This window comes from Taeniopygia guttata, chromosome Z (assembly GCF_048771995.1).
Source record: "Taeniopygia guttata chromosome Z, bTaeGut7.mat, whole genome shotgun sequence".
In the NCBI taxonomy this organism is placed as follows: Eukaryota; Metazoa; Chordata; class Aves; order Passeriformes; family Estrildidae; genus Taeniopygia; species Taeniopygia guttata.
The window spans coordinates 17596806-17622991 of NC_133063.1; the positions used below are offsets into that span (position 1 = coordinate 17596806).

The following is a 26186-nucleotide window of genomic DNA, read 5'->3' on the forward strand; positions in this document are numbered from 1 at the left end:
GTCCTGAAGTGTCCCATGATCCAAAGCATTAACATCATCTAGTGTAAGACTCCCTGCCCCACAGGAGACACCTTGACTTTTTCACCTGACTGTGAACTAATGTAGACCTGGTGGACTCTGTGTTTCTTGGGTTTCCCCCAACCCAGATGGAGCGGGACCAATACCATCAGGATCCATGTAGTGGTGACTTACTTGGTCACTGTGCTTCTCTCCCCCCTTCTATGTCTCCTTCTCTTACCTCACATTTATTGCTAAATATAAATCCTGTTGACTTTGGCATATGTCTCATTTGCACTTTCATTCAGACAGAGACATCTCGAAAATTTTTAATACCTGTCTCTTAACCTGTGTTTCACAGGCTGACAAATAAAACAAAGCCCTCATCATCTCTCACACTGAGATTTTGTAGGAAAGACCAGAGGTTTTAGGTTGCACTGTGTCAAGAGAAGCGCCTCCCAGAGTGTACAATGTCCTTGCAGATGCCCCAGTGAGCCAATGACCAGCAGTTCTGCTGAAAACCAGGTCATAATAACTGGCTCCTGTGGGTCCAAATAATGGCCTCTTCAGACACAACATCTATGGAGGAAGTTGGTGCCTCTGTTAAAAGCCTTCAATCTGAGAATGGCCAAGTCATAATAAGGACTCTCAAACTTCATCGAATTTCCTAGCTTCTTTCCAAGTCAGAGTCAGAAGCAGGTAACATGAGGAGGCACTGGAAAACATCTAAGAAATAAGGTAGGCAACATAATATCTGGAAAGCTGAGGACTCTAATTTGTACTCACAATTGTGGTACGAACAGTTTCACTAACCAACTCTAATTTCTTTGCCTTTCACTGCTAGGAAAAGAAAACTTTCCTCTCTCTGCACCTTCATTAGAGAAGAACAATTGCCCCAAGATTTAACGCATTGCATATTCAAGTCTGCCTGGGGAAAGAAGGGAGTAGGCGCTTTAGGCTGATGTTATTGGGGTCGGCGGGTTGTGAAATCCCAGCCTTTTTTGGGCATAAGCTTACAATTAATGAAAAAATAAATACGTCTGGAGGACTACCACCTTCAAAATCTTGCAGGAAAATAAGTCGCATTCGTAGTGGTATGAATCATACTCAATCTATTTCCCCTCTCACTGCAAATCAGTGCCGTTTTCAGCTAACAAGAATGGGTGCCCTACTTGAGCAGTCAAACCCAGGTAGGAGAGGCACTTAACATGGCATTACCATCATTACATCCCAAGGTTAAAAGCAATGAAACTCCAGGAGCAGCAAAGTCAAATCAGTTCAATTGTATGATTGTTCATACTCATGAAGTGGTGAGGCTGCAGGGGATCCAGCATAAAACTTAGGACTTTCCAGAGGAGCTCCTTTAAGGTGATTCATTGCCCTCCACAGCAGCTTAAATCAGAAGGACTAGAATGGTCACAGTAAATGTGGCTCCTGACATTTCTAAAGAGCACTGTTAGTGATAGCCAGCTGCTAGGCCAGATGTCAAAGATGCATTGAGAGCACTTGATTTTAATCTAACTCATTCCCAAGAAACAGAATGGATTTGGCTTTGAGCAATGCGATAAAAGATAGATTGTGATTAACGAAGCAGTAAAACTTAACCACATAAGTTGACTCCCACTTCCTTCTCTCCAGTACTTTCACTGTCCAAAAGCACTTCTTTTGCTTACCAGCCTTACAAGGGGCATGTAAATTGTTAATTATCAATCTGTGAGCCATTAATGAAGTTGCTTTTGCTTTCTCAGCTTGAAAACCAAGGGGGAAGGATAATAGGTTTGGTAAACAGAGCTGTTCAAATAATGGAGAAATTCAAGGAAAAGCTATCATAGAGTCAGCATGGGAGCTATAATACTTTCACTAACCTGACTTCAACATACAGGTGAGGACTGGAATTCATCACTGAGACAAACAAAAAAGAGATGGGATGTTTCATGGGATGTTCCAATTCAGCATGGTCTAGAACAGCAAGAGATGGAAGTGTATTTTTCCTTTTGTCTAATCATTTGAACAGAGGACACAGTGCTGGAAATAACTAGTTTGTGTCTGCATTTTTGGACTTCACACTAGGTAATGAAGTAGAGAACTCCAAATTCAAGATAGAAAAATAAATAGAACACAATATCTAATAAATGGTGCATCTTTAAAATGAGTCATCATCTAGAGTTCTTTCTTCCTTACATGGATTCAAAGAGCATTGTGCTTAGAAGCCATTTTTGCATAAGATTGAGCTTGGAAAATTGAAGAGACTAACAATGTTTATAACAGGCTTCATGCAATTCCATAATCCATTTTGCAATCTGTCTGTAGGGAAGCTCTGATCTTCCAAGGAGAAGGAAGGGGTGTAATAATTCCAAACATCAAGAATTACTGAGAGGCCCTGGAGGGTACTACCAAAATCAAGAAGGCTGTCAAAATCTCAGTTCTTCTGGGACCTCAGGCTAGATTCAAACTGCAGGCATGTCCTCACAGGGCATCTAAACTTCCCTTAACTATTGTGTCTGAATCCTCAGCTTCAGACATGCTCTGGAAACAGATGTAGTTATAAAAAATAAAAGAAAATAGACTTTTCACAGTACCAGCTGCTCTTTAAAGGGGATTTATTTTGTGTATTATACATCACATTTCAGAGCTCACTAGCCAAGCAATAAACTTCAGCTGCTCTAAAAAAACACACCTCTCTAGCCCTATTTGAAGTTTGCTGCAGTAATCTCTAATGAAAGTATGAATGTTGATTCCTTAAGCCAGTATAAAAATTTTGTCACCCCATCAAAAGTTTTACTTTTGTATGTCCCTGTATGAAACAGCAAACTTACAGGATAAGAAGGGTTTGGGTTCAGTGGGGTTAGCTGTGCTTCCTAAATGTTGCAGGATTAGAAATAAAAGATTTTCACCTTTCTACTCCCACACAATTTGTTTTCTTAGTATTTCTTTTTTTTTTTTTTTTTTTTTTTTGGTCTTATCCACAATTGGATAGTAAACATCTAAACATCTATAAGGACTTCTGGGGTTGTCCTGATTTTGAGGCATAGGTACAAGTGGTATTGTGGGGTTTTTTTTTTTATTTTCCTTTTTTTTTTTTTTTTTTTTTAATTTACATATAACCTTGTTAAAAGTACAATGTCTTAACTGGAAAGCTGGCACCAGCTCAGTCTATCATTTCGTCTTCTTCTTCATGGATGCTGCAGGATACGCTTGGATGTCTCTTCTGTAGCCTTGATCCCATATTTTCTGAGGAGAAGAGAGTCAGGAGAGTCTTTATAAACTCATATTTCTCCTTCCACAGTTTCTCTTTACACAAGCCCTTGAGCCACAGACTTTCTTGCTCTCCATGGAAAGGTAGGTGGATTAATCTGTAAAAAGGACTTTGTACTCAAATGTAGTAAAACAGATTTGCCAAATTTGCAGTTGATAAACTGATTTCCTAATCTAATCAAATCTAAGAGGTATATAGTCTCCAAAACCAATTGTGACAGGATTTTTTTCTGGGTTTTTTTTATTTCTTTCTTCTTTTCTTTTTTCTGTGCTATTGAGTCTGCCTATTCATAAGAAAACAAAAAAGAATCTAAACTCATGTTATTGGAATAACTGATTGTGTAAATAGTGTTGGGTGGATGTGGTGGCAAGAAGCTATAGGATGATTTGCAAAAAAAGAGTAACCCTGTTTTCTCATAGTTCATGTCTAACCTCACATATTTGGAATCCAAGTGCAAGTGTTGCAAGCTATGTGCCTGATCCTGAAAAAGCAGTACAAAAAGGCTTAGCACTCAAATGAAGAGTCAAATTAAGAGGTTAAGCTTTGCCAGATGCTCGTAATATCAATATCAGTATAATTTTCTGATTGAAACTGTGTTTTTTTACCCTCTGTATTATTTCAATATAGAGGTGGCTGTTTAGCTTGTCTACCTTTCCAGAACAGAGATACCAGCAGAAGGCAATCTAATCACTTTGTCCTACCATTAATGTCTGAGTGTAGCAGTTGTCTCCCTCAGCATTGAAATGCAACCTGTGATGAAGAGCACATCAGATTTTTAATGTTTTTCAGCAGCATACAGAGGGCACTATTCATTATTCCTGATTTAAATGCACAAAGAGCCCAGTTTGATCCTTGTCTTATTTACAACAATTTTAGAGTAGGAAAGATAGCAAAAAAGAAAGAAGGAATGAGAGGTGGGAGGTTCGTGAAATTATTGAAGGGTGGGCACTCCCATTTGTTACTAGGGTGTTTTTTAGTTAATTAAAGCAGGTTTCCTGGAGCATGCAGGTTACCCTCATGCTCTGGAAGGGACTGTGTCTGCTGCTCCTTTAAGATTTTAGGTGTCTGTAGTGCTTTAAAACCCATCTGGAAGAGTAAACACTCAAGCTGCTCCCTTTCCCCTGTCCCTTCTCCTGAAGGAAGCACACTAGGAGAGATTATAAATTGGAACAACAATTTACTGAAAATCACAATACCGACAGGAGTACTAATAGCAAAAAAGAAACCAACAACAATATGCAGAAGAATAAGGGTGTTTTAACCTCAAAAGTATGTTCACCCTAAACTTTGCTCGCCATCTGCCCATAAAAAAAAAAGAAAAAAATCCACAACAACAACAACAACAACAAAAAAAAACAAATCAACAAATAACTAGTACAAAACTACCCCCTTGGGAGCTTAGATTATCTGAGCCATGTTGCCTACTGCAGATTTCTCCAGCCCACTGTTCGCAGCTGTGTTCAGTAGTGTCCACTCAGCTGCTTCTGCTCCAGCTGGGTTTTTGTGCTCCTCTGCGGCTCTCCTGGTGTGGTAGTTCTGTCCCAATGCTGTGGCCAGTCCAAATTCTCCAAGCAGGTCTCTGCAGTTTGGGGCAGCAGTGCCTGGGCGTTTCCAGGGCTGGCACAGGACACTCCCACTGCTGCTGTCCCAGGGCAGCAGGGCTCTCTTCTGGTGCCCAGCAGCTGTGTGGTTCTGCTCCTGGTCCCACACTCTCCAGTCTCAGCTAGGAAAAATGGCAAACTTTCAGTTTCTGGCCCCATCTTTGTCTTTCCAAAACTACACCACCAGCAATGATGTGGGTAATATTGAACAGACGTTGCTAGAAGATTCTGCCCCTTTTTTCTGTAGCCAGGACAGGGTTTGACAAAAAGAAGCTCACGTAAGCAGCAGACCTACCAAGGATAAGGATTCTGTTTGAGATACACCATTCCATAAAGGACAGAGAGAATGTTTGATAATTGCCAGAGTAAAGCATTCATTCATGTGTTGTTTAGTATTTTGGTGACACTTGGAATATTGAATAGAAGGATTTTCTTTTCTATAGTAGATGATTCTCTGTTTTATGGGAGTCAATGGGTCATTCTGCTACTGCCCCTAAGAGAGAGTTTAGGTTTAGTTTGGCCAAGAAAACAGTAACAATCTTATTATAATGGGAATTATAGCACCTTTAGCAGGTATGGATGGGAAGATAGCAATCCCAATTAAACAGCCAAAAGAAATTTCAGGGAGAGCTCAGGAGAGACAAAGGAAACCATGCCTGCTCCTGTTGACACCTGGACGCCAAGCATACTGAATTTATAAACTACAAAGACATGTTACAGAAACCAGAGATGAAGAAGAAACCAACAATCACTGAGACTGTCCCTACCTAAGAAAAAGATAAGAGGACTGAAGAGATGGTCTAATGGTCATGAGAAGTGAAAAATGAATAAGCAGCAGAAAATAGAATACTAAATAAGGAAGAGAACTACATAACCTGTAATCCAATGAACACCAATTCCTTTGTTTGCTAAAAATTATAAACCATTAAATGTTTTGATGACTGATATATGTGTTTTGTGGAGTGATTCTCACATATGCCAGCTTTGAATAATGTCTATTTTCTAATCTAACAAACTGGTCGGGGAGTTTATTTTTCTGGTTTTGGTGACAAGATCCATGATGTCATGGTCTAAACCAGCAAATGAGCCCCACAGAATCACTCACTCCTTCCTCCACCAGTGCAACGAGGGAGAGAATCAGAAGAGTAAGTTAGAAAACTTGTGGCTTGAAATAGAGATAGCTTAATAGGGAAAGCATAAGCCACATATTTAGGCAAAGCAAAACAAGGAATTAATTTGCTACTTCCCATGGACAGGCAGGTCACACTCAGTAGAGCAGGGCTCCATCACAGGTAACTGTGACTTGGGAAGACATACGTCATTGCTCCAAACATTCCTGCCTTCTTTCTTTTCCCCCTTCCACTTTACATACTAAATGTAATGTCATACGGGATGGAACATCCTTATGGTCAGTAGGAGTCACCTGTCCCAGCTGTGTCTCATCCCAAATTCTCATGCACCTTAATAGCCAGTATGACAGTACAAGAAGCAGAAAAGACTGCATAAGCCCTGCTTGGCAATGACCAAAAAAATCTCCATATTATCAACACTGTGTTCTGCACATATCCAAAACAAAACCCCACACTAGCCACTGTGAAAAAAATTGAGCTAAATAGGGCCAAAATCAGCATATATGCCCAGCAAGAGTGCTCTCTTTCTTCTTAAATACAATATAGGAAAGAATACTACAATTTACCAGTCAGAGGTTCTCTTAGTTTAAGTGCTGTCCATGTTTAGTTGGCCCAAAGTAAATTTGCCTCAATTTGACATGCCATAGACCTTTGCAGAAAACCACTCTCGTTCTTTGCTGTTCAGGGGTTGTTTAAATTCAGCTGAAGCCCCAGTCCATAGGTCCCAGGCCCAGCCACATGGCCTCACCTGACTTCACTGGGGAAGTACATAAGTTGGGATCTAGAGCTATTAGGAAATGTGTCCAAAATCAAGTGAAATTAAAGATAGACAGCCATCATGATAGGGCAAGAGTGTGCTCTTACCCAGTTATTGAAGGGTAGCAAATCAGGATAAGCAGACAAAACTGAAAAGGATGAGCAGAAGCAATGCTAAGTGAGACAAAAGCAAAGTCCTGTGCATGGGATGGATGGACTTAATTCTATGCAGCTGTACAGGCTGGATTAGAAGCAGTTTTGCAGGAAGTAACCTGATATTTTAAGTGAAAAAAAAAGGATCTGGGATTCTAGTTTTTAGTCAAAAAGCCAAGTATTGTCCTGGGTGTCATTTGCTCTACAAGGACCATCTGAGGTCAATGAGAAATGTAATTAGTAGCACAAACATCATTAATTGTCAGCTCATTCCCATTGCCTGATCAGGGGTCATCTCAGGTTAAACTCAGAGACAATAATATATACAATAAATCACATAAGATCAATCACCTTCCCTATTTTTACCTAGCATCCAAAGTCTAGTCAATCCAGTGAATTTGGCTGGGGTAGTCTGAGGTCCACCAGATTATGAATTCAATGTGAAAACATCCCACATATTTTCTCCAGGGTCATCTGATATTAATTTGTTACACAAACTGTTGACAAGGTGAAAAGTTGAAATTAACAAAGTCCTTGTGTGGTGCACAGGAGTCAGTTGAAGTGAACCTGAGATCCATTCAGATCACCAGAGGTAATTTCAGGCATTTGCAACCAAAAAGGCTAATTGACATCAGCATGAGAGCCACTTACCTATTTGGAGGTGTTATAATCTGATGAGTGAGAGATGACTTTACTCAAAATAGGGTGCAAACTAGACTAAATTCTGTTTTAACACTGACCTTATTTGGTAATATTAAGTGAATAGGGAAATGAGCAGAAGAGAAAGAGAAGCAAGAGAGATAGTAAAAGAATATAGTGACCACCTGTGGATCCAGCAGTGCCCCACTGGTCCATCTTCACCCTCAGCTTCTCAGTGGTGGAGCAGAGCACCCAGTTTGTTCTTCTGTTGGTATCTTCTGTGCAGGAAGGGATCCTGGGTATACAAGGTCTGCCAAGGATTGTCAAATCTTTTCACTATTTATACATTTTAGCAAACAAAGGAATCAATTGTTATTGACAGCAAGCTACACACTTCTTGTATTAAATAGTATTTTATCTTCTAGTTATTAAATCATTTCCTTGCTTCTTATGCTAATCAGTCTACATGCTCAGTCTTTCTCTTCTTCTTTCTCTTAAGTCAGTGAGTTTCTTGGTTTGGTGTTCTGTGAGCTGGTAGTTGCAGATCCCCCTACAGGAATTTCCTTTCACTGGAAAGTGAAAAAAAATCAGCTGGAGCTGATTCAGCACAGTAGCCAAGTTGGCTTTGTTAGTTTCTTCTTTATCTTGGGAGTTCTGACAAATGCCTTTAGACCCATTAATTCTGTAATCACTCTCAGTGATACATCCTTCTTCTCAAGCCTTGTTGACCTCTGCCTAGGACCTAACACCCAAACAGTACTGCCTTTATACTGCCTGAGTTTCAGGATCCACAGAGGCATATTTGGGGAGCTTGTGGATGGTTGCAGATGGCATCTGTCCCATAACTTGTCCCAGACATGATCCTTGTTTGATCAGTGACATGATCAGGTATGAACAGTTGCTTTTTTCCACACAGTCTATCACTCTGAGGAAAATTTGTCTAGATGCATTAACCAGGATGTGCTACTGCCAGCACATTCTAGAAGTAGCACCTTTCTGTCACAAATTACTTCTTTCTGTGGCCTTAACAGTGTTTGAGATAGGTAACTCTGCGTGTTAACTTCCAAGAGGAGGTCACTTAGGCAAATTATCAGCCCCATTTCCACCTAAAAAGTCACTGGAAAACAACTTGTAGTACAGTTAGAGACTCTAAAGATATTTGAGATGAGCGTGAGATCCAGGTAACTGCTTGGGGTCAGAAGAGGTTAAATGAGAATCAACTACCTGGCCTATGATTACTTCTCAGAAAGGTAATTTCAAATCAGCTTGTGGGCTAAATAACTTTTGTAGGGTCACCTGAGGTGAACCTGAGGGGTCAGGTAACCTGTCAAATAGGGCTTATCTGGCACCATCGTGAGACTCAGGTATATGCAAGGTGCTGTTTGAGGTCATCTAGGCTCTTGTTTGGAGCCTAGGATCATCTGAGGTCAACCTGACATACAGAGACCTTGACAGACTTGACACTTGACATACATTTGAATGTCACAGAGGTCCTTTAAAGTCACCACTCCTCTCCTTTGGAGGAGGGGCAAATATTTAATGTCTGTTTGGTATCCAGTTAAGCAATCAGGATTCATTTGAGGTCAACCAGAGAGCCTATTAGGGTTCCTGTGAGATCAGTGCAGCCTTTGCTCAGTGCCCAGAAGTCATTCAGGTAAACCTCAGATCCAATTAACTGTTTGGTTTCTCATTTACCATCAACCTGCACCTCATTTGGTGCCAGAAGGCCAATCACAATCTTTAACTCCTGTCTGAAGTCATCTGAGTTCAATTAAAGATGCACCTCTTACTGCAGGGTCATACAAAGTCAACTCTCACAGTCATGGCACAGGTCAATTCACGTAACTATGAGTTTAAATAACTTAAGGGAGTCACTGTAAGGTCCAATTGGCTTGATTTTTGAGCCCAAGGCTCAAATGTTGACCTCATCTGAGGTCAAGATGCTAGCAAATTAGTTAAAAGATGTCACCTTGGGGCAATATCATAGCTGGTGATCTGCTTAAGGCCATCTAAAGTCAATGCCTGGGTTAGCTTTACACACTGTAAATTTCCCGGGGTCACACTGGTCCTTGTTTTCATTCAACAAGTTGTTTGGAGTCCTATTCAGAACAAATTAACCTGCAGATGTGTCATCTGAGATCAATTAATTAATTCCAATTAGCTACACCAGGTCATCACTGAGGGTCAGCCTGGGCTCCTTTAATGTGCAGAGGTCACCTGAAGTTAATCAAGACCACATTTCCTTACAGTCACTCGAGGCCAGCCCTTATATCCACTTAGTAGAACAGGAGGAATTTGTGGCCATTCCTAGCTGACCACCCTGCACCACCCTTGCTCTCCTTGTAAGTTGCTTACCTGACTGTTTCCTGCTCAGATGTCTTCAGAGGGCCCATTAATACTTCAAATGTCATAGCAGGGGTCATCTGAGGAGAATCATCTCTTTTTTCATCATCAGGTGAGATACCTGTTGAAACCAGGCCACCCTGACTACACTGTGTAAAAGCATTTTAGTACATATTACTGCTTCACACTACAGACCACAGAAACAAGATGACATTGGCAGTATCTCTGTGGGACAAGAGTTCAGTCAGGAAAAACAGCAGGAGAAGGGCTCAGAAGTCAGACTGCTCTCTGTGCCTTAGCCTCCCCTCCTCTTCCTCGTTTCTGTCCTCCTCCTCTTTCATCTCCTCCTCCCTTCCACCAGTCATGCATAGGCTGGGCTGCCTGCAAAGTGTCAAACCTAAATCATACTATTTTCAATAGCAACCTGAGAAATGGAAGGGTTTAGCCATTTACCTAAATCTTTGACAGGAAGAACACAGCCAGACTTCCTTTAGGCAACAAAGTTACTCCTTTCCTGCAGAACTTTTCTCATATTTTTCTGCGTGAACCTTAAGCACATCTAAAAGTACCTAGGGTCTTTTAAAGCACTGGTTTGTTTTCTGTTCTGTAAACAGAACTAATGCTGTGGAAGCAAATGGACAGAGCACTATAACTGTTTACATGCTCTTCAATATCAAAGAGGAAAATAGTTTTTGCAAATTTTAGTCTGAAATTTTTCTTACCCAGGAATAGTTACCATGAATTGGGAGATTAAACTCCCTTGCAGGATAAGCCAGTGTATGACAAAGACAGTAAAGAAAAGCTGAAAAGCATAACAGATCTTGCAAATGATCTAGCAATAAAGGAAGCACTGACTACTCTGGTGTGACCACAGTTGATGAGAAGGCCCAGGTCAATCCAGACAGGGTTTTTCTTTATCTCTGGAACGATTTTTCAACAAAAAGTGACTTGTATCAGTATCCTAAGAACAGAAAACAGATATAAAATGTAGCAGATTTGATAACTGAGCACTAATTGTTTATGTCAACTCCCTGTTTACATTTGTGGCTATACAGGCTTTTCATATCAGAGAACTAAAATTACAGTAAAAAATAAGACTTTCATATGAAAGTAATGACATCTATATTTCTAAAATCTGCAGCGGTGATTAGATTTACCAAGTCTTCTAAAAATTGAGTACACACCTCAACTAAAAATAAAATAACCCCAGACTTTACTTTGAACAACTAATAAGTAAATTAAAATACCTACTTTCTTCTTCTGTAAATTAAATTTTGGTTTATGAGACAGATGTAGAAGTATTCTTGCTGTAAGTATATTGACTACAGTAATAGAAACTAATAGTACTCCAGAACTAAAACAAAAGAGGAGCTGGAAACCACATGATAAATATAGAATAGATGTTTATTACTTTGAGATTAAAGGTTAGAACATTATCTGTATGTTACTTGCACATTTTTCCCTTAGTGCTCAGATATGTTATTTCATTTTACACCTATCAAGAAGAGAAACATTATGACAGTGTTCTTTTATTCTTTAGAAATAATATGAAATAGACTGACAAAACTACAACAAATACAAATCAATTTCTAGAAAATACAAGTGTAATATCCCTTTTGATTTTATTGCACTAACAATAAATTAATAACACCAAATACACCATAACTTTGAATAAAAGGAAAAACCCTTCCTGAGTATGGGGTTTTCAATTTCTGAATATTTTTCATATGTTCAGCTACATCTCCAGTACAGCAGATGCCAAAAAACCATTTTGCTGTGGATAATCCCAACTGAATTCCTAAGTAAACTTCTTTTAAGCTCACATTAAAAAATGAGCTTATAAATAGTCTGTTGGATTTTTGTTTTGTTTTCTTCTCTCAAAACTTTACTGCCTGACTTATTTGAACAAAGTAAACAGGGTTTTTTTCCTGAAGCCATCAGAATTATAAAAGAAATCCCTGTATGTGCTTTTCAGCATAAAAAAATATTGATGCTAATAATCAGAAACTCCTATGGTTTTGTTTGACACACATGATTTCCTCTTCCAGTCTAGCTGTCAAGCAGTTGGAAAAAGAACCTTACTTCCACAACTTTCATTTCGCATGAACCCAAGTTTCAGTGTGAGTGGTGCTTACTGCTGTCGCCTTAAAAGGTTGTTGGGGTTTCTTTCATGTCTTCAGTAGGCATGTGTTTAAATCCAAGGTCAGTATTTAGAAACCAAAAGACAATTTTAAAAATGTACAGAATTTGTAGTAAGAAAGATCTCAAAATAAACATATTTTTAAATTATTTTCAAGATGATTTATTACTGAACTATAAAAGGGGGGAAAGTAAGGTCTTTAATCATATACTTAAGTTTACAGTTTAGTAAAATGTGAATCAGCACTCCCAAAAAATGCAAAAAGAAAGGTGATACATAATTTATCAGCCAGCAGAATTACTGGACTTCTTCAACTTAGTGTCTCCCCTCTTGGAAAAATTAGTGCAAGGATAAAAATATACAGTGGAACAATTTGAAATGCCTCTTTCTGGTTTCATCCACTTAATATTTCACGCTGAACAAAATTAAATAGCTACAAAATTAAATAAACTACATTTTAACACAGATTAGTATCTTGCAAGGATCCCCAATTTCATACTGTAATATAATATTTGCCTTGACAGATACTGGCAAGAAGAAATAAAATTAATCTATCTGAGCTTGCTCTGCATCATAAGAATTCTCACAAATGTTGCTATGAATGCAGGAGCCACCCACTCATGCAGGAAATAGAAGCATTGCCAAGAAAAGGTCATCTGAAGAATGATTTCTGCATACCTTCAAAACTTGTAAGGAAATGAAAGGTGCTCAGACCCAGCCTGGCCTAGAGTTTATTTTTTGTGCATAATATATATGTGTTCTAAATTTATGGCAACATTTAAGAAAACAACACTATTAGGGCATGATTACATTGTCCATGACTTTATAGACATATCTATGTGTCATTTAACTTAACTGCATTTAAAGGCAGACAAATAGTTAAGAGATCCTTGAGAGGAAGATCTTTCTTTAAAGTATGTATGTATTCATGTAAGCACATATCTCCCTAAAGGCAGATTTTAAAATGATAACCACAGGAAGCAGAATTACTACATTATAGGCATATGGACCAAAATTCACTCCCAATCTGCAGAGATGCAATCAACCTACCTCTTTCACAGACAAGCTATGTTTTCTGGTATATTGACTTGCTTCCAAAAAGAAGAGCCAAAGGAAACTATATATTTTTCAAAATGAGAAATGTAATGTGATGGGGAAAAATATGGGGGGTTCTATCAAATTATGTTAAAAAGAAAAAAATCCAATAGGAACCTCTTCTAAATGCTCTAAGAAACTGAAAGCATTTGAGCTAAACATTGTGTAAATGATTACTTCAGTGACTGTTTACAATGCTGATTACTTCAACATCAATAGAATAATCAATATAAAAACTGGGGACACGTAACTTCCTATGTATATGCAGTCACTTAAGATACCAAATAAATCACAGATCACAATAAAAAGCCCCCTTACATACGGAAATATGATTTTTTTTTTTCTAATGAATGACATTTGAACATTAGGGTTTTTTACTCAATAGTAAAGTACAAAGTTGCTTTTAATGGTTAACCTGTACTAGAACACCAGTTGTATTAGAAATACTTCTGCTGAAAACTTCTTTTCAGTCTTTACAAAAATCATATTGCACAGATTGATTTTTCTGTTTTCTGAACTTCAGCTGTAATCAGAGGGCATAAACTGAAACAAACGTGGATGCTGCCTAATATAATTGCACCTCTGTTAGACAACACTCTTACATTCAGCCTGACATTGACAACAAGTTAAATGCCAAATGGAACATAGTATTCTTTGTGACTTCTGAAATCTTTCTTCCAATTGCAGCTTTAAAACATTCAGAAGCTAAAATATTATAAAGACAGGCAAGTTCTAGAAGTCAAATTATACTCAAAATGTTTGTATGAAATACCACAGAATATTCAACTTCAACTCAAAATGAGATCCTTGTGGGTCCAATAATCTGCTGCTTTATTGTGCAACTTTATCTTGGTATGTGAAAAGAATTGAAGGTAAAATTCCTATAAAATTTTTCATTCTCTCACAACTACTGTTTAGACCAAAACTTCATTACTTGGTTTATTTATTCTTGGTTTACCTCTGCATCAAAATCAATAATAAAGTAGCATTTCTGCAATTTCCTGAAGAGCCTTTTATGCTCAAGAAAAGTGAGCATGGGGCTGAGTGGGCTCTGACTGAAAATGAATGATTTGCTTTGCTTGTGTATACGTTAATTTATTTACTAAAGAGCATAAAAAGAAACAAAAATTACTACCACTTGGAAATAAACTTGTCACAGTCATTTTCCTAAGAAAGTATAACTTGGAACTATGATCCACATGATAAAAAACTACACTGATGGGAGAGTTCATCCAGGTAAGGGGTGACCTGCTCCTGCTGATTCATTAATCTGTATGAGAAAGGCCAGCACAAGAGCATGGAAGGGGAGTAAATAAGGGTAATTTTTTTCATTCCTTGTCTATAGGGCTTAGCTAGGGCAGACAGATGCTGCCCTCAGTCACCTGTATTTTGTGATTTTGGACAAACCCTTGGTAGTGGGTTTTGAAGCATGCAAACACATGGACTCTGCTTTACAGCTGTGAACCACACTCAGAAGGCTCATCTGCTTCTTCAGTGCTTGTTTCCATTTCTATTCCGAAGGCTGGACCAGCAGTTTCCAATGTGTCGTCGTTTCTTCTCAAATCTACGGCAAGAAAACAAATTCAATAACACAGCCAAGTAAATGTTCAAAAAGCACAAACAGCTCAAGCAGTGTTCAACCCAATAAATCATAGCAGTTTGTTTAATGTTTTCAAGAGGAAGAAAATCTGAAGCAAGGCAAATAAGAACCAGGGGGTTGAGAGTTCTGAGAAACTCAGTGGTGTGAGCCTGTATGAATGAACCTTCCCTGACTGTATTCATTCAGCTGATTTTCCCCTCTATTATCTCTAGCTGCCACAGAAAATCAAGCCAATAACATTGCAGTTTCAAATCAAACAGCAATTTTTACTCCACGTAGGCAATGAAGGAAAGGAGCTTCCTCTACAGGAAAAAAAAATGGTGGCTGAAAAGTCATCTAGAAAGCAATCTATTTTGGCTTTAAGTCTTTAAAATCTGCCACATGTCAAGCAGAAGCACATTCTACCAAATATAATGTGAACAAAAGGCAAGCAACTAAGCATAAGTAGGGGCTGCAGCAGGGCAAGAAAATTTCCAGTGAATTTTTCCCCAGCTAATGCATTGCAAATTTTCTATTTTTACTTTTTTCTTATTCTAAAAATTATTGCAGATATTATCTGTAGTGATGACCCTGGAAAAATAGGCTCCTATTTAGCAAAGAAAGTGAAAAAATTCATTGGGAAGAAGCTTTCATGCTGAATGTCATCAGGTTGATGAGCTCCCACTCTTACATGGATGTTAGGCAAAAGAGCAGTATTCTCATATCTGCCTCTGCACAGGAAGACTATGCCTACCAGAGTCTTTCAGCTCAATAGAATTTCACTTCTTGTCTTTATAGCACACTGAGGCCCTTAGTTGCACTTGTGAAGCTACACATAGATAAAACATTAATCTTAACTTTGCATACCTGGAAGTTTCAGCTTTCTGCAGCAAGAATTACAATGATGCTTTGCAATGAAGTTTCTTATTGCATCTTCTCCTAGGTTCGCTGGTCCAAATACCATCTTTCCAGACCTGAAAGAAATATTCTTAAAGCATCGGTGAATTTAAATGAAGCAATTATAGGGGACAGAGATTATGCCATTTTTAATTTTTTTTAAATCAGCTAGCCCTTTCTATCAAGACAACCAAAAGTTAATACATATTGCAAGTTCCTTCAATATGAGAAAAGAAAACTGTCAGTTCCAGTAAAATATTAGCCTACATATATCCCACACTACTTTTCCTCTAAAGACAGAGAGAACAGACCCTTCAGTCTCTACTAAAAAGTTCAAAGGAAATCTGGGCACAGTGACATTTTGATGACATTTGCTATAATCTGTGTGATTCTACTGCAGCCACCACTCATTCCTAAGCAAGTAGTCTGGTTCCAGTTTTGACGGTGGGCATGTGAGAACAAAACAGAGCTAACAAGGACTTGTTTTCTCTTCAATTAAAACCAGAAAAGCAAAGTCTAGCAGAACCCTAGCCACAAAAACATGCAGCATAAAAAAAATGAAGAAAAATTTAAAACCCCAAAACCCACAGTATGCTGCTGATAAGCAAGGTTTCAAAATTTATGGTCTTCATCCTGTGCTCATTTCCATGTGTCTGTTCTCTGAGCAATTCATCAATGCTAATAGGGGATCCATTTGTGGAAGTATATTGCATATTCTGAAAGAAACTGCCACAATTACAAACAGAAACCACCTATATCCACACTCGTATTAGAAGTACCACACAGTTACCACAGATTCTTAAGGTAGTCTGAAAGCTATCTTATATTTTAGTATAGCTGCACCTTTACTTTCAAGAATTTGACAGTCTAGACACTATGGAACACAGCACACAAGAAACACTTCCAAAGAAACTTTACAAATGCTAGTGTTTTATTTTAATGATATGCAGAGTGGAAACAGCACATTTCCAAATCTGAAATCAATTACAGCTCTGAGAAGCTTTAGAAAAATATTTTAATTCTATCAAATATATCTGTAATTCACACTGACAAAACTGTATTCTCTCTAAGGAAAGCAGTGTTCAAACATGAAAATTTTCCCTTTCATACCAGACAGCAGCAATGATTAGCTGAAACTACTATACAAAATTTAGTATCTTTCTAATTTCTTGCAGACCCTAGAGAATATGTGTCTCCTGGATCCTGTGAAGGATTCATCTAATCATCTTTTAATGCAAATTAATACATCAAACAAGGGAAGAAGAGAATTATCATTCAAGGGCCATATTTAAAAAACTTTAAATAACATGATGCAATATAGCCATTTCTATCCTTTTCTGAAATCTGATGAAATGAAATAGAAATAGAAATAGAAATAGAAATAATAGAAATAGAAATAGAAATAGAAATAGAAATAGAAATAGAAATAGAAATAGAAATAGAAATAGAAATAGAAATAGAAATAGAAATAGAAATAGAAATAGAAATAGAAATAGAAATAGATAGAAATAGAATGTACCTAAGTATTTGCTTGAGCAGGTTCTGGAAATTAGGAAGATTTTGCTAATTTCAAGGCCACACAACCACTCTGATACTTCCTCTAATATAACCATTACTCTGAGCAAGGGGAAGCAAGCAAGACAGAATGGTATCTTCTCACATTGTTTTGAGATAAAAAGGTATGCTCTTTGTAAAATATATGAAGTAATCTTTCCTCTTAGTATTGACAATGGTTCATAAGGAATACTGCATTTAAATTTCAAAAACTATTTCAAGGAATCTGGGGATAAATTGGAAATTATCATCAGCCTAGAAACTGTAAAATGTAAAGCTTATGTGGTAGTTTAACATGAAAAATAAAAGACTGAAGGAGAAGAATGTTGAATTTTTTTTTCTCTGTGTTGTCAATAGGTAGCACAAGAAAGAAACATTTCAATTTAAAAAAAAAAACAACAAAAATAAACAAACAAACAAACCAAAAACCAGGAAAAATCATTCAGGTGGTGATAACATCAAACTATTGGAAACAGATATTCTGTGAATGTATCAGTTCTTTTCAGTCTGAAACTCAGAACACTCTTTTCCACGTCTCAGAATGAGGATCTAATATCCCTAAAAACTTTACCTTTATTAATTTTGTTTTGGCCTTGCCAGGTAGTATATGTTACAAAAAGCACCCAGAGTATTGCTTTTGAGGCAATTCTTCTCAATGTTTGGGCAGGACAGAAGTCTGCAAAGACTGTGTTAAACCCTGCTTCTGTGCCTCAATTACATCTGTTTTAAAGGAAATCTTGTGAATGTCACACCTGCACCATTTTATCACTTCATGCATTCCATGCAGTGCATGTGGCCAGATCTTACACTGCTTGCATCAGCTCAGGATCTGTCTGAGCTGTCACAACATTAGGCATACTTTCCAAACAGATCTATTATATTTGTCTTGGTCTGGATATAAAACCAAGACATAAAGCACTATCATGGATGTGGAGGCCACACTTTGCCATTGCAAAATCTTGTCCAGAACACGATGTGGGATGCATGAAATAAAAGACTTACATGACACATGACAGCATAATGACATGACCCACTAAATTAGTGGAGTTAAAAGAGCAAAACATAAATAATTTAACTATAAGTAAAGCCCCATAAGTCAGGTGCTATCTATTTTATCCCAGGTTTTCAAGAGAACATGAGCTCAAATTATGTTTTGAGACAGGTTTTGATCTTATCTAAGTATCTTACTTATTAAAACACATCTTGCCTCTGTCAGAAATGTTTCTCCTGTGAACAAATGAAGGTTAGGAGCAAAGACAGTGCTTTTGTATTGTAATTCTTATTACTCTTTCAGAAGGTATTTCTTAGAATTTGGTATCTGCTTACAGAAAACACCACAGTTTCACTGCCTTTTTCCTTTTAGAACCCTAAATCAAACAATATAGTTTCACTAATTGCTGTTCTGAAGATTTCCCTGAATATAAGAAAATCAAACTGAGTTTGATTAATTAATCAACACTTGCTCTCTACCTAGGACTAACTATTTTGCTGATGATAAACAACAAAAAGTTCTAAAAATAAGATCTGTATGATCAGATTTTATTAATAAATTTAACAAAATTATTTAATAGAAAAGACAATAAAGAAGAACACTAATAAAAATAAACTTCATGGTATAATGTAGCTAAATATTACCTTTATTTTAAAGAGGATAAGCTGACTTGTCTTATGAACTACTTTGGTCAGTGCCTCTACTGTTTACAGCAACAACTGTTTACTGTTTATGTGACCACTGATATAAAAAATCTATTTGAACAGTAGCAAATCAGAATTTCATACATCTGTGCCTTGAAAGTATTTGCTAAAATCTGGGGAACAACTACACGATTGACCTCTCTTCATCTCTAACTTGAGCTATCTGTGTGCTTCTTTCATGAACCTATGGCCTACTTAGGTCAAAGACTTTGTCACGGAGAAGTGCTCAGAATGTCTTTGATCTCATATCTTTGTTGTTTCAAAAATAAATTTTATATACAATACACCTACAGTCATAATTAAGCATTAAGACAGTTGTTTATTACTTACCTTTTCGAAATACTAATTATGGTCGCAGAACTAAGAACTTGCTTACAAAATTAACTTAGATTTTCAAGTTGTAGGCAAGTCATCTGACGTTTCTATAGTTAGTTGTCCTTTTTATTAAATTAGATTGTTTACATTTGCATCTTCCTACCTTCCAAACATGAGATTTCCTTTCAATCAAATGGCATGAGCTGAGCAAGGGGCAGTCAAGGCGAACATCAGACAGGGAAGGGGCAGGGATGTCAGGGCAGATCTGGACAGGGGTGTGGGTTTAGGAAGAGCAGGAGAGCTGAATGAGAGCAGCCTTCAGCACCACTGCTGCTGCTCTTACTACAGGAAATACCATTGAAGAGCAAGGTCACAGAATGGGAGAACAGCCATAGTTCTGATTCTGAAATTTGATTCACAAAGGCAGACTGCTACTTCTGTATGTCTAGTCTATCCAGTTTTTGTTAAGTTTCCATTCACGATTTACTGTGGGACAGGGTTGGAGACAATACAACTGAGATGTCTCGGGAGGACTCCCTTGTTAACACAGGGAGAGAAAGTGTTACAACCAGCCAGAACCCTTTGCTCCCAAATGTAAATGCACACCTCTCTATCAACCAGAGTCTACTCCCTTGTTCTGGAAAGATCTGTACCCCCAGCCTCCCCACTGGTTTTCCCTTCACAGCCTTTCCTTCCTGTTCCCTATTGGTTAATTGCACATCACCATCCCTGCTCCGCACCCCCTAGACCCACCCTTGCTCAGGGCCCTTCATCCCTGGCTCCTTTCAGCAGTGGTTTTGTTCCTGCCCTGTCAGCCCTGCCTGCTACACCCCCTGCCTTCCTACCTTCCTCAAGTGCTCCTGGACCCTCGCCTCTACCTTCAGTGAACCCTGTTCAATTACTATACAAAGAGTGCTCTCGTTTTTCCTGGTGTAGCTGAAATTACTACATCCGGGCTCAGGCGTCTGGTTGGCTGGGGGAGTTGGCAATGTAGTCTGAAGCAGAGATGCTCTTGGGTCAGCGGCATCCTGACAGGACCTGCCCAGGGGCACCTGCAGTTTACCATCTTCATATCACATCTCTGAAATCATGCTGTATGCTTAAGTGCAGCAGTAAAACCTATTGGAGAGGTTAAAGAGCCAGGCACTCTCTTCATCCTCCTAAGCCATTGTGGCCCTGTATACTCCTGGAGAAAGTCAGGGGAAACTTGACTACCACATTCATATCTTTCATACAACTCTGTGAAGAGATTGCTCCCAGCACAGCAGCACCACCTTTCATACGCTTCTGACCACATGCTGAGAGCTGGGACACACAGAGTCCTCCAAAGCACGTGAGAAGACACAGTCTCTCCATTGTCATCATATTATCATTTAACCCAAACACCATGTGAAAAAAAAAATTAAAACATCCCCCACAAAATACAGAAAACCATCCTAAATATACAGACTGTTGGCAGAATATCTGAAATGAATGATAATTTCAACAGAAAGAAACCTACTTTTTGTCTTCAGGTTTAATCACAGATGGATCTGTAAGGTTTTCTCCAACACCTACAACAAATAAACGTCGTGTGTGTTACAAAGGAAGGTAGTCATGATTTCATACCCTGGCACTTAACAAAAGATGTAATTAACCATTGTCTTGGTACATCATAAAGTGTCATAATTAAAGTGGTCATGAGCTAGAATGAAAATGCTCTGACTATAAAGATGTGTAAAGTACTTGTAATACAGCTATAGTTCTTACTACAGTTCTGTCTTCAGCTGCTTTGAGGTCAATTTTTATGTAGATGGAAAGTGCATGAAAATGCTATAAACATTATATTGAAGCTTAACTAACTAAAATGTGACCAACCAAAACATTCTTATTTTACTCGGAGTAAAGGTACTAATCACATATGGATTTTGCCAGTATCAATAGAGCTACTTTCAGACACACATTCTCTTCAAGGTAACACACAAGAAGCTACAACTTCATGATTTGTAAATATTTGCATCTGTTATCCCTTTCTCCATTTGGGTGGCCAAGGAAGCATATTAAAGAAATACCTGAATGCTGATACCTATGTTGCAGTTTTCACGAAACTGATGAAGTATACTACCTTTATGAAAGCAATTTTTTCTTGAATCTGACAAAATCACTGAGTTTTTACACTAATGAAAAATCTATGGTCATATGTGAAATGCAATTATTTTTATTTCAACATAGTAAATTTATGTTCTGCAACAAAAATAAAGATTCTGGAGACAGCATAATGTGGTTGAAATACCCCCAGATGGAAATACAGGCCATTTCAGTTGATTTAAATTAGGCAAAATGTGTATAGATATATATGTGTATGTGGAGATTGTCGTGGTATTAAATAGTAAATTGTTATCTAAATTCATCCTAGTAGAACTCCAAGGAGAGCAGCCTTTTCACTTTTCCTCAGCTCCAGATTTAGAGAACTAAACATGAGGCAAAAACTAGAGCTGATATCAGCTTGTTTAAGATGAAAACTGAAATTTATATAGATGTTTAAATTCTACTTTGTTAAGCCAACACAGTTGCTCTGGAACTGTGAGAGTTATGTAATAAACCTGAGCAAATTTCATACAAATTCTCACACACTATGACAGAGACACACTTATTCTTTCTGTATCATTTCTTTTTTTTACGTACAGCTAAAGCAAATCAAGGCAAGGATGGAATTATAGGATTATTTTGCATAATAAGTAGGTCTTTTTTGTAACTTACAGCTTCTGGATGCTGTAAAATATAAATCTGTTAAGTCTCTGGCTACCCATAGACTTTTCCCTTGACAGAAATGAAAAGTGATAGTGTTTATACTGTTTGATGGGTGATGTTCCTCTGAATGTTGTCAACTGTTTTATCTCCTCAAAATATGCCATGTTCCCACTTACATATGTACAGTAAAATGATCACATGCTCTTTGAAGGAGTCACTAGACTTTGTGAATAGCATTCAGGTTTACAGCTTAAAGATGTATTAATATGAACAATAAAAAAATGCAGATAGTTCACCCATTTTGACATTTACATGTGCATTGTGTGCATAGGTACATGAGTACATTAGAACCTCTGTATTATTTATGCATTTTATGAAAAATAAAAATACCTTGATTATGGAGTGGCTTTTTTGGAGCTGGATTAAATAGTCCTGCAGTTTATCTAACTGTTCTTTTGGTCTTTCAGCCTGGAGGCATTTGAAGCAATATTATTTTCCCATTACACCTACATTAACCTAGACAGTTTCTGTGGTTTCTCATTTATCAGCATCACACAAGAGATATCCAGAAGTGTTTTGAACTTTGAAGTGTTTTGAACTTTGCATTTTCTCATCTAAGGTAGAATTCTGTCCACAGTAGTAAATTATCTTTAGAGATTATTACTTTACATCTGGTTTCAAATAGCAATCCTATGCAAGCAGTCACCTTGCATATCCAGGACCAGGAGTTCCCCACGGGTGTAGACGTAGGTCCAGTGAGAGAAGGCCAGCATCAGCTCTTCCAGCAAGCTGATGGGAGTAATCTCATCTCCATTGTTGTTGTTGTATTTCTGAAATTCACCAGTCATGTACTTCTCGATGGTCAACCACTGCTTTGCTGAGTGGCAGTAGATGAGGAAAACTTCCAGGAACCTGTAAATATAAATACTGTCTGTCAGCAGCTGGCAAGGTAATAAGCATCCTCACAGTCAGCAGCCATCAAGATGCAGAGCAAGCATACCAAAAAGGCGGATATGTCTTCTTTGGCTGGAGCATTTTCAACAGTAGATAGGTACTAACGATAGAGAGTACAAAGGCTTTCTTGGTCTGACAACTCTCAAAAGAAAAGCGCCTTATCAGAAAGCAAAGCTTATGAACAAAAAACATAATCTGATTTACGCTAGTGCACTGTAAATGAGCTGCATCAAATTGTTTTAGTTAATTATGTAAAAGGCAGTTCTTGCTTAAATCTACGGAAGAAAATGTTTATTTTTCCACTGCATGTAACTATAAAGACAAGGTTCAAAGCTGCCTACCTTTCCTCCTAAAAGTTCATTCACTATCCTTAGACATTATCATTACCACTGCATTATCATTGCAACCCACAACAGAAAAGAAGGCTGAAAAGAGAAACTTCTTTCACCTGGTACCTAAAGACATTTGATTTACCTTGGAGTGTAGGGAATAGTATGAGGCTTCACTTGGTTGAAGGTATAGATTAACTTCTGGGCAACCCTTTGCTGTTGAATCTCCTGAAAAAAAAGATAATGTTATAAACACCACTTCATTTTCATGAAGAACGGTGTCATGAATTTGTCCAAAAAACTAAACAAACACACACACACACAGCCTGATTATCTATTTTTTACAAATGGGATATACAACTTCCTCAAAACCTTTTTTCTTTCCAAAAGATAGCATCAAAACACATGTCAACCTTGTTGAAGACTTTAACAAGTAAGCAGTCTAGGCCAGTTAGTGTTCCTTCTGGTCTGAACTCACCCTCAGACAGAGATGTAGTACTGTGCTGTGGTGAAAAATCTTTTGCCAAGCTTGAACCACCTCTGGCAGGAAAGACTTCACAATAAATACTTGTCCCAGCTTTAATGCATCACTCTCAGACCAAGTGCAAATGACCTTCATGGCCCTCCGCAGACCCCCATCCATCTCCTCCCGTGACAGGACTTGGATCATTGCAGTTGTGCCGCACTGGGACCAGGAAGACATGCTTTTATCAAGATTCATAGGTGAAGTCTCTTCTAGCTGATAGACTGTCACTTCTTCTCCCGCTTAAATAAAAATAAGTTTTGCTAGCAAAAGTCATTGGCAGAAACATGAGAAAACAACATTTTCTTTTGGTGTCTTTAAATAACATACCTCTTTTCACACCTTTCTAAGCCACACTTCTTTAAAAAGAGAGCCTTTTATTATAATTGTTCATCTGTCTGAAAACTTCCCCAGCCTAAACTTACACTATTTAGTACATTCATTCTTGTACTATGATAAGAGGTGGTCCAAAGAGATATTAAGCCTCTAAACAAAGATAAATTCAAGACCACCTGGATTCTTCCACACAAACAAAACTCACTGATATTCTAGCCTATAGCAGTCATTTAAAAGTACTTATTTTTAAAGGGTCACCATTTTTATCTCCAGTGTATGAACTCTAAATATCCCATGTGTAATTCCCTCTCTTTATGTACTTATGTGGAAGGGGAATTTTTGGTGAGACTTCAGTCAATCAAAATCTGTGGAACACTCCCTGAATTTTTCTTATAATTTTGTGTTTCATAAAGGAAACCCCAAAAAGCAACAAACACCCAAACAAACCTGCAGGAGCAGAACATCTGAATTCAAATCTTAGTCTAAAAACAGGTAAAATAACAGTTTAAAATAATTGTTAAAAATAAATCTGGGTGAAAATCATGACAACAAGGCAAACAGTTTGTAATACTTATTTAGTATTAAAGATTAAAGGGATTTAATTTTGTAGTTGATATAATATTGGCTGTAGTCAAGAGTGCCACCTTGTGCTGCAGAGAGCTGAGTTTGTTTCAAAAGTTGTGACTTGGCCATGATAGGATGAGTCAGGGAAATTAGATTTAAAAAGACATTTCCAGGAGAACAAGCTAAAGCAAATTATCAGGAAGCATACAGTTTTGGTATTTTAAACTAATATTTTGATTTTTTTTTCCTAGAAATTACAGTGTTATATGCAATTATGAAATGTTTAATGTGTTCTGTTCCTGCTAGTAACATTTTTTCTGCAAGTAGAACCTAGTGAGCTTTAAGTCAGTTGTGCACTCTTTCCCCCTGGAGATTTGCAGTGGTGTTCCTCTCTTGCAGCAGAATAAACAGAATAAACAGCACTTTTCTGTTGCCACCATTTGTAAACTAACAGCAAAATGGACTGATTTTTTTTAAATCTGTCTTTGTTTCCTACAACTCACATTATTTGTAACATTAATTAATAAGAAACAGGTTTTTGCTGGCAAGTGTGACAAGGTAACTAAACTGCCAAAATGGCAGACCGTCAAAAGCAATTACAAACTGGATTCCAACTTCAGTAGATTTCTTCCCCACTCTTGAGCTTGCTTTTCACCAATCAGCACAAATGTGGATGATGTTGAATCCAGCAATTTAAGCACATTTTAATTTAAAATAAAGCGACTGGAAAAGTCAGTATCTTACATAAAAGATAGACACTTGAATAAAGACAGTATAACTAGACACATTTTTTAATCTTACACTAAATCTTAATTTTATTATCTTTTGACTGTTTAATACCTAGAAAAGTATCTCCTAGTAGCTTCAAAGATTAGAATGCTTAATATGTCCATGGCTATTTTAATTATCTACAGTAATAAGGTCACAAGAAAACCTATGATGCTGCAAGTATCAGCAATTAGTTGCTGTGAGACAAAATATTCTACCCATTGAGAAGGCAGCACCTAGATATCAAGAGTCTAGAGGCAGACCTTCTGCTGCTGTAAGCCAATACTGCACACTATTTTCAGAACCCTTCACAAAAATTTATGGATTATGCTCTACCACTCTTCAGTTATAGCAAAGATTTTTTTACTTGACAATAAGGACACTAAAATTTTCCTGTGCCAGATAAAAGGATAATGCTGGATAAATCACTACCTGGTTTTCTTCTTGATGGCATATCCTATACATAGATTTATGTATGTAACTATGTTTGTGTCAGTGTGTGTGAAAGAGAAACAGAAAGAATAAAGTTATCAAGGTTAAAGGGAAACTTCTGGCTGTCTTCAGCAATCCTGGGGACAAATGCATAAAAGATGGAGTTACGCTCATCTCTGAGGTTGACAGCAATCACATAAATACTAACAGATACAAGTTACAGCAAGGGAAACCTCAACAAATACAGGCAGAAACCCTGGATTCATTATTAATCAATCAAACAATGGAAGAGTTGCCCAATAAAAATGAGGAGTCTCTATTTATAGACACAATCAAAATGCAATTCAACAGTGCCTCAGCAATCTGATCTGAATTGACCATGGAAGGAGTTGGACAAGAT

The 26186-nt window shown here is 37.7% G+C and overlaps 1 protein-coding gene across 4 annotated transcripts in view; it reads right to left on the minus strand.

Moving 5' to 3' along the window:
- Positions 1-11261: 11261 nt before the first annotated feature.
- TRPM6 (transient receptor potential cation channel subfamily M member 6) overlaps positions 11262-26186 on the minus strand; it is a 100177-nt gene continuing 85252 nt past the window's right edge. For 3 of the 4 annotated variants that reach the window (XM_072922522.1, XM_072922521.1, XM_072922520.1), the window contains exons 35-40: positions 23642-23928; positions 23309-23391; positions 22587-22792; positions 20652-20703; positions 15557-15663; positions 11262-14674 (exon numbers count right to left, since the gene is read on the minus strand). In XM_072922522.1, coding sequence (XP_072778623.1) covers positions 14562-14674; positions 15557-15663; positions 20652-20703; positions 22587-22792; positions 23309-23391; positions 23642-23928 — 848 coding nt within the window. In that variant the 3' untranslated portion in view covers positions 11262-14561. Of the gene's footprint in view, positions 14675-15556; positions 15678-20651; positions 20704-22586; positions 22793-23308; positions 23392-23641; positions 23929-26186 lie in introns of all 4 variants that reach the window. The other variant, XR_012053093.1, reaches the window with a different exon arrangement.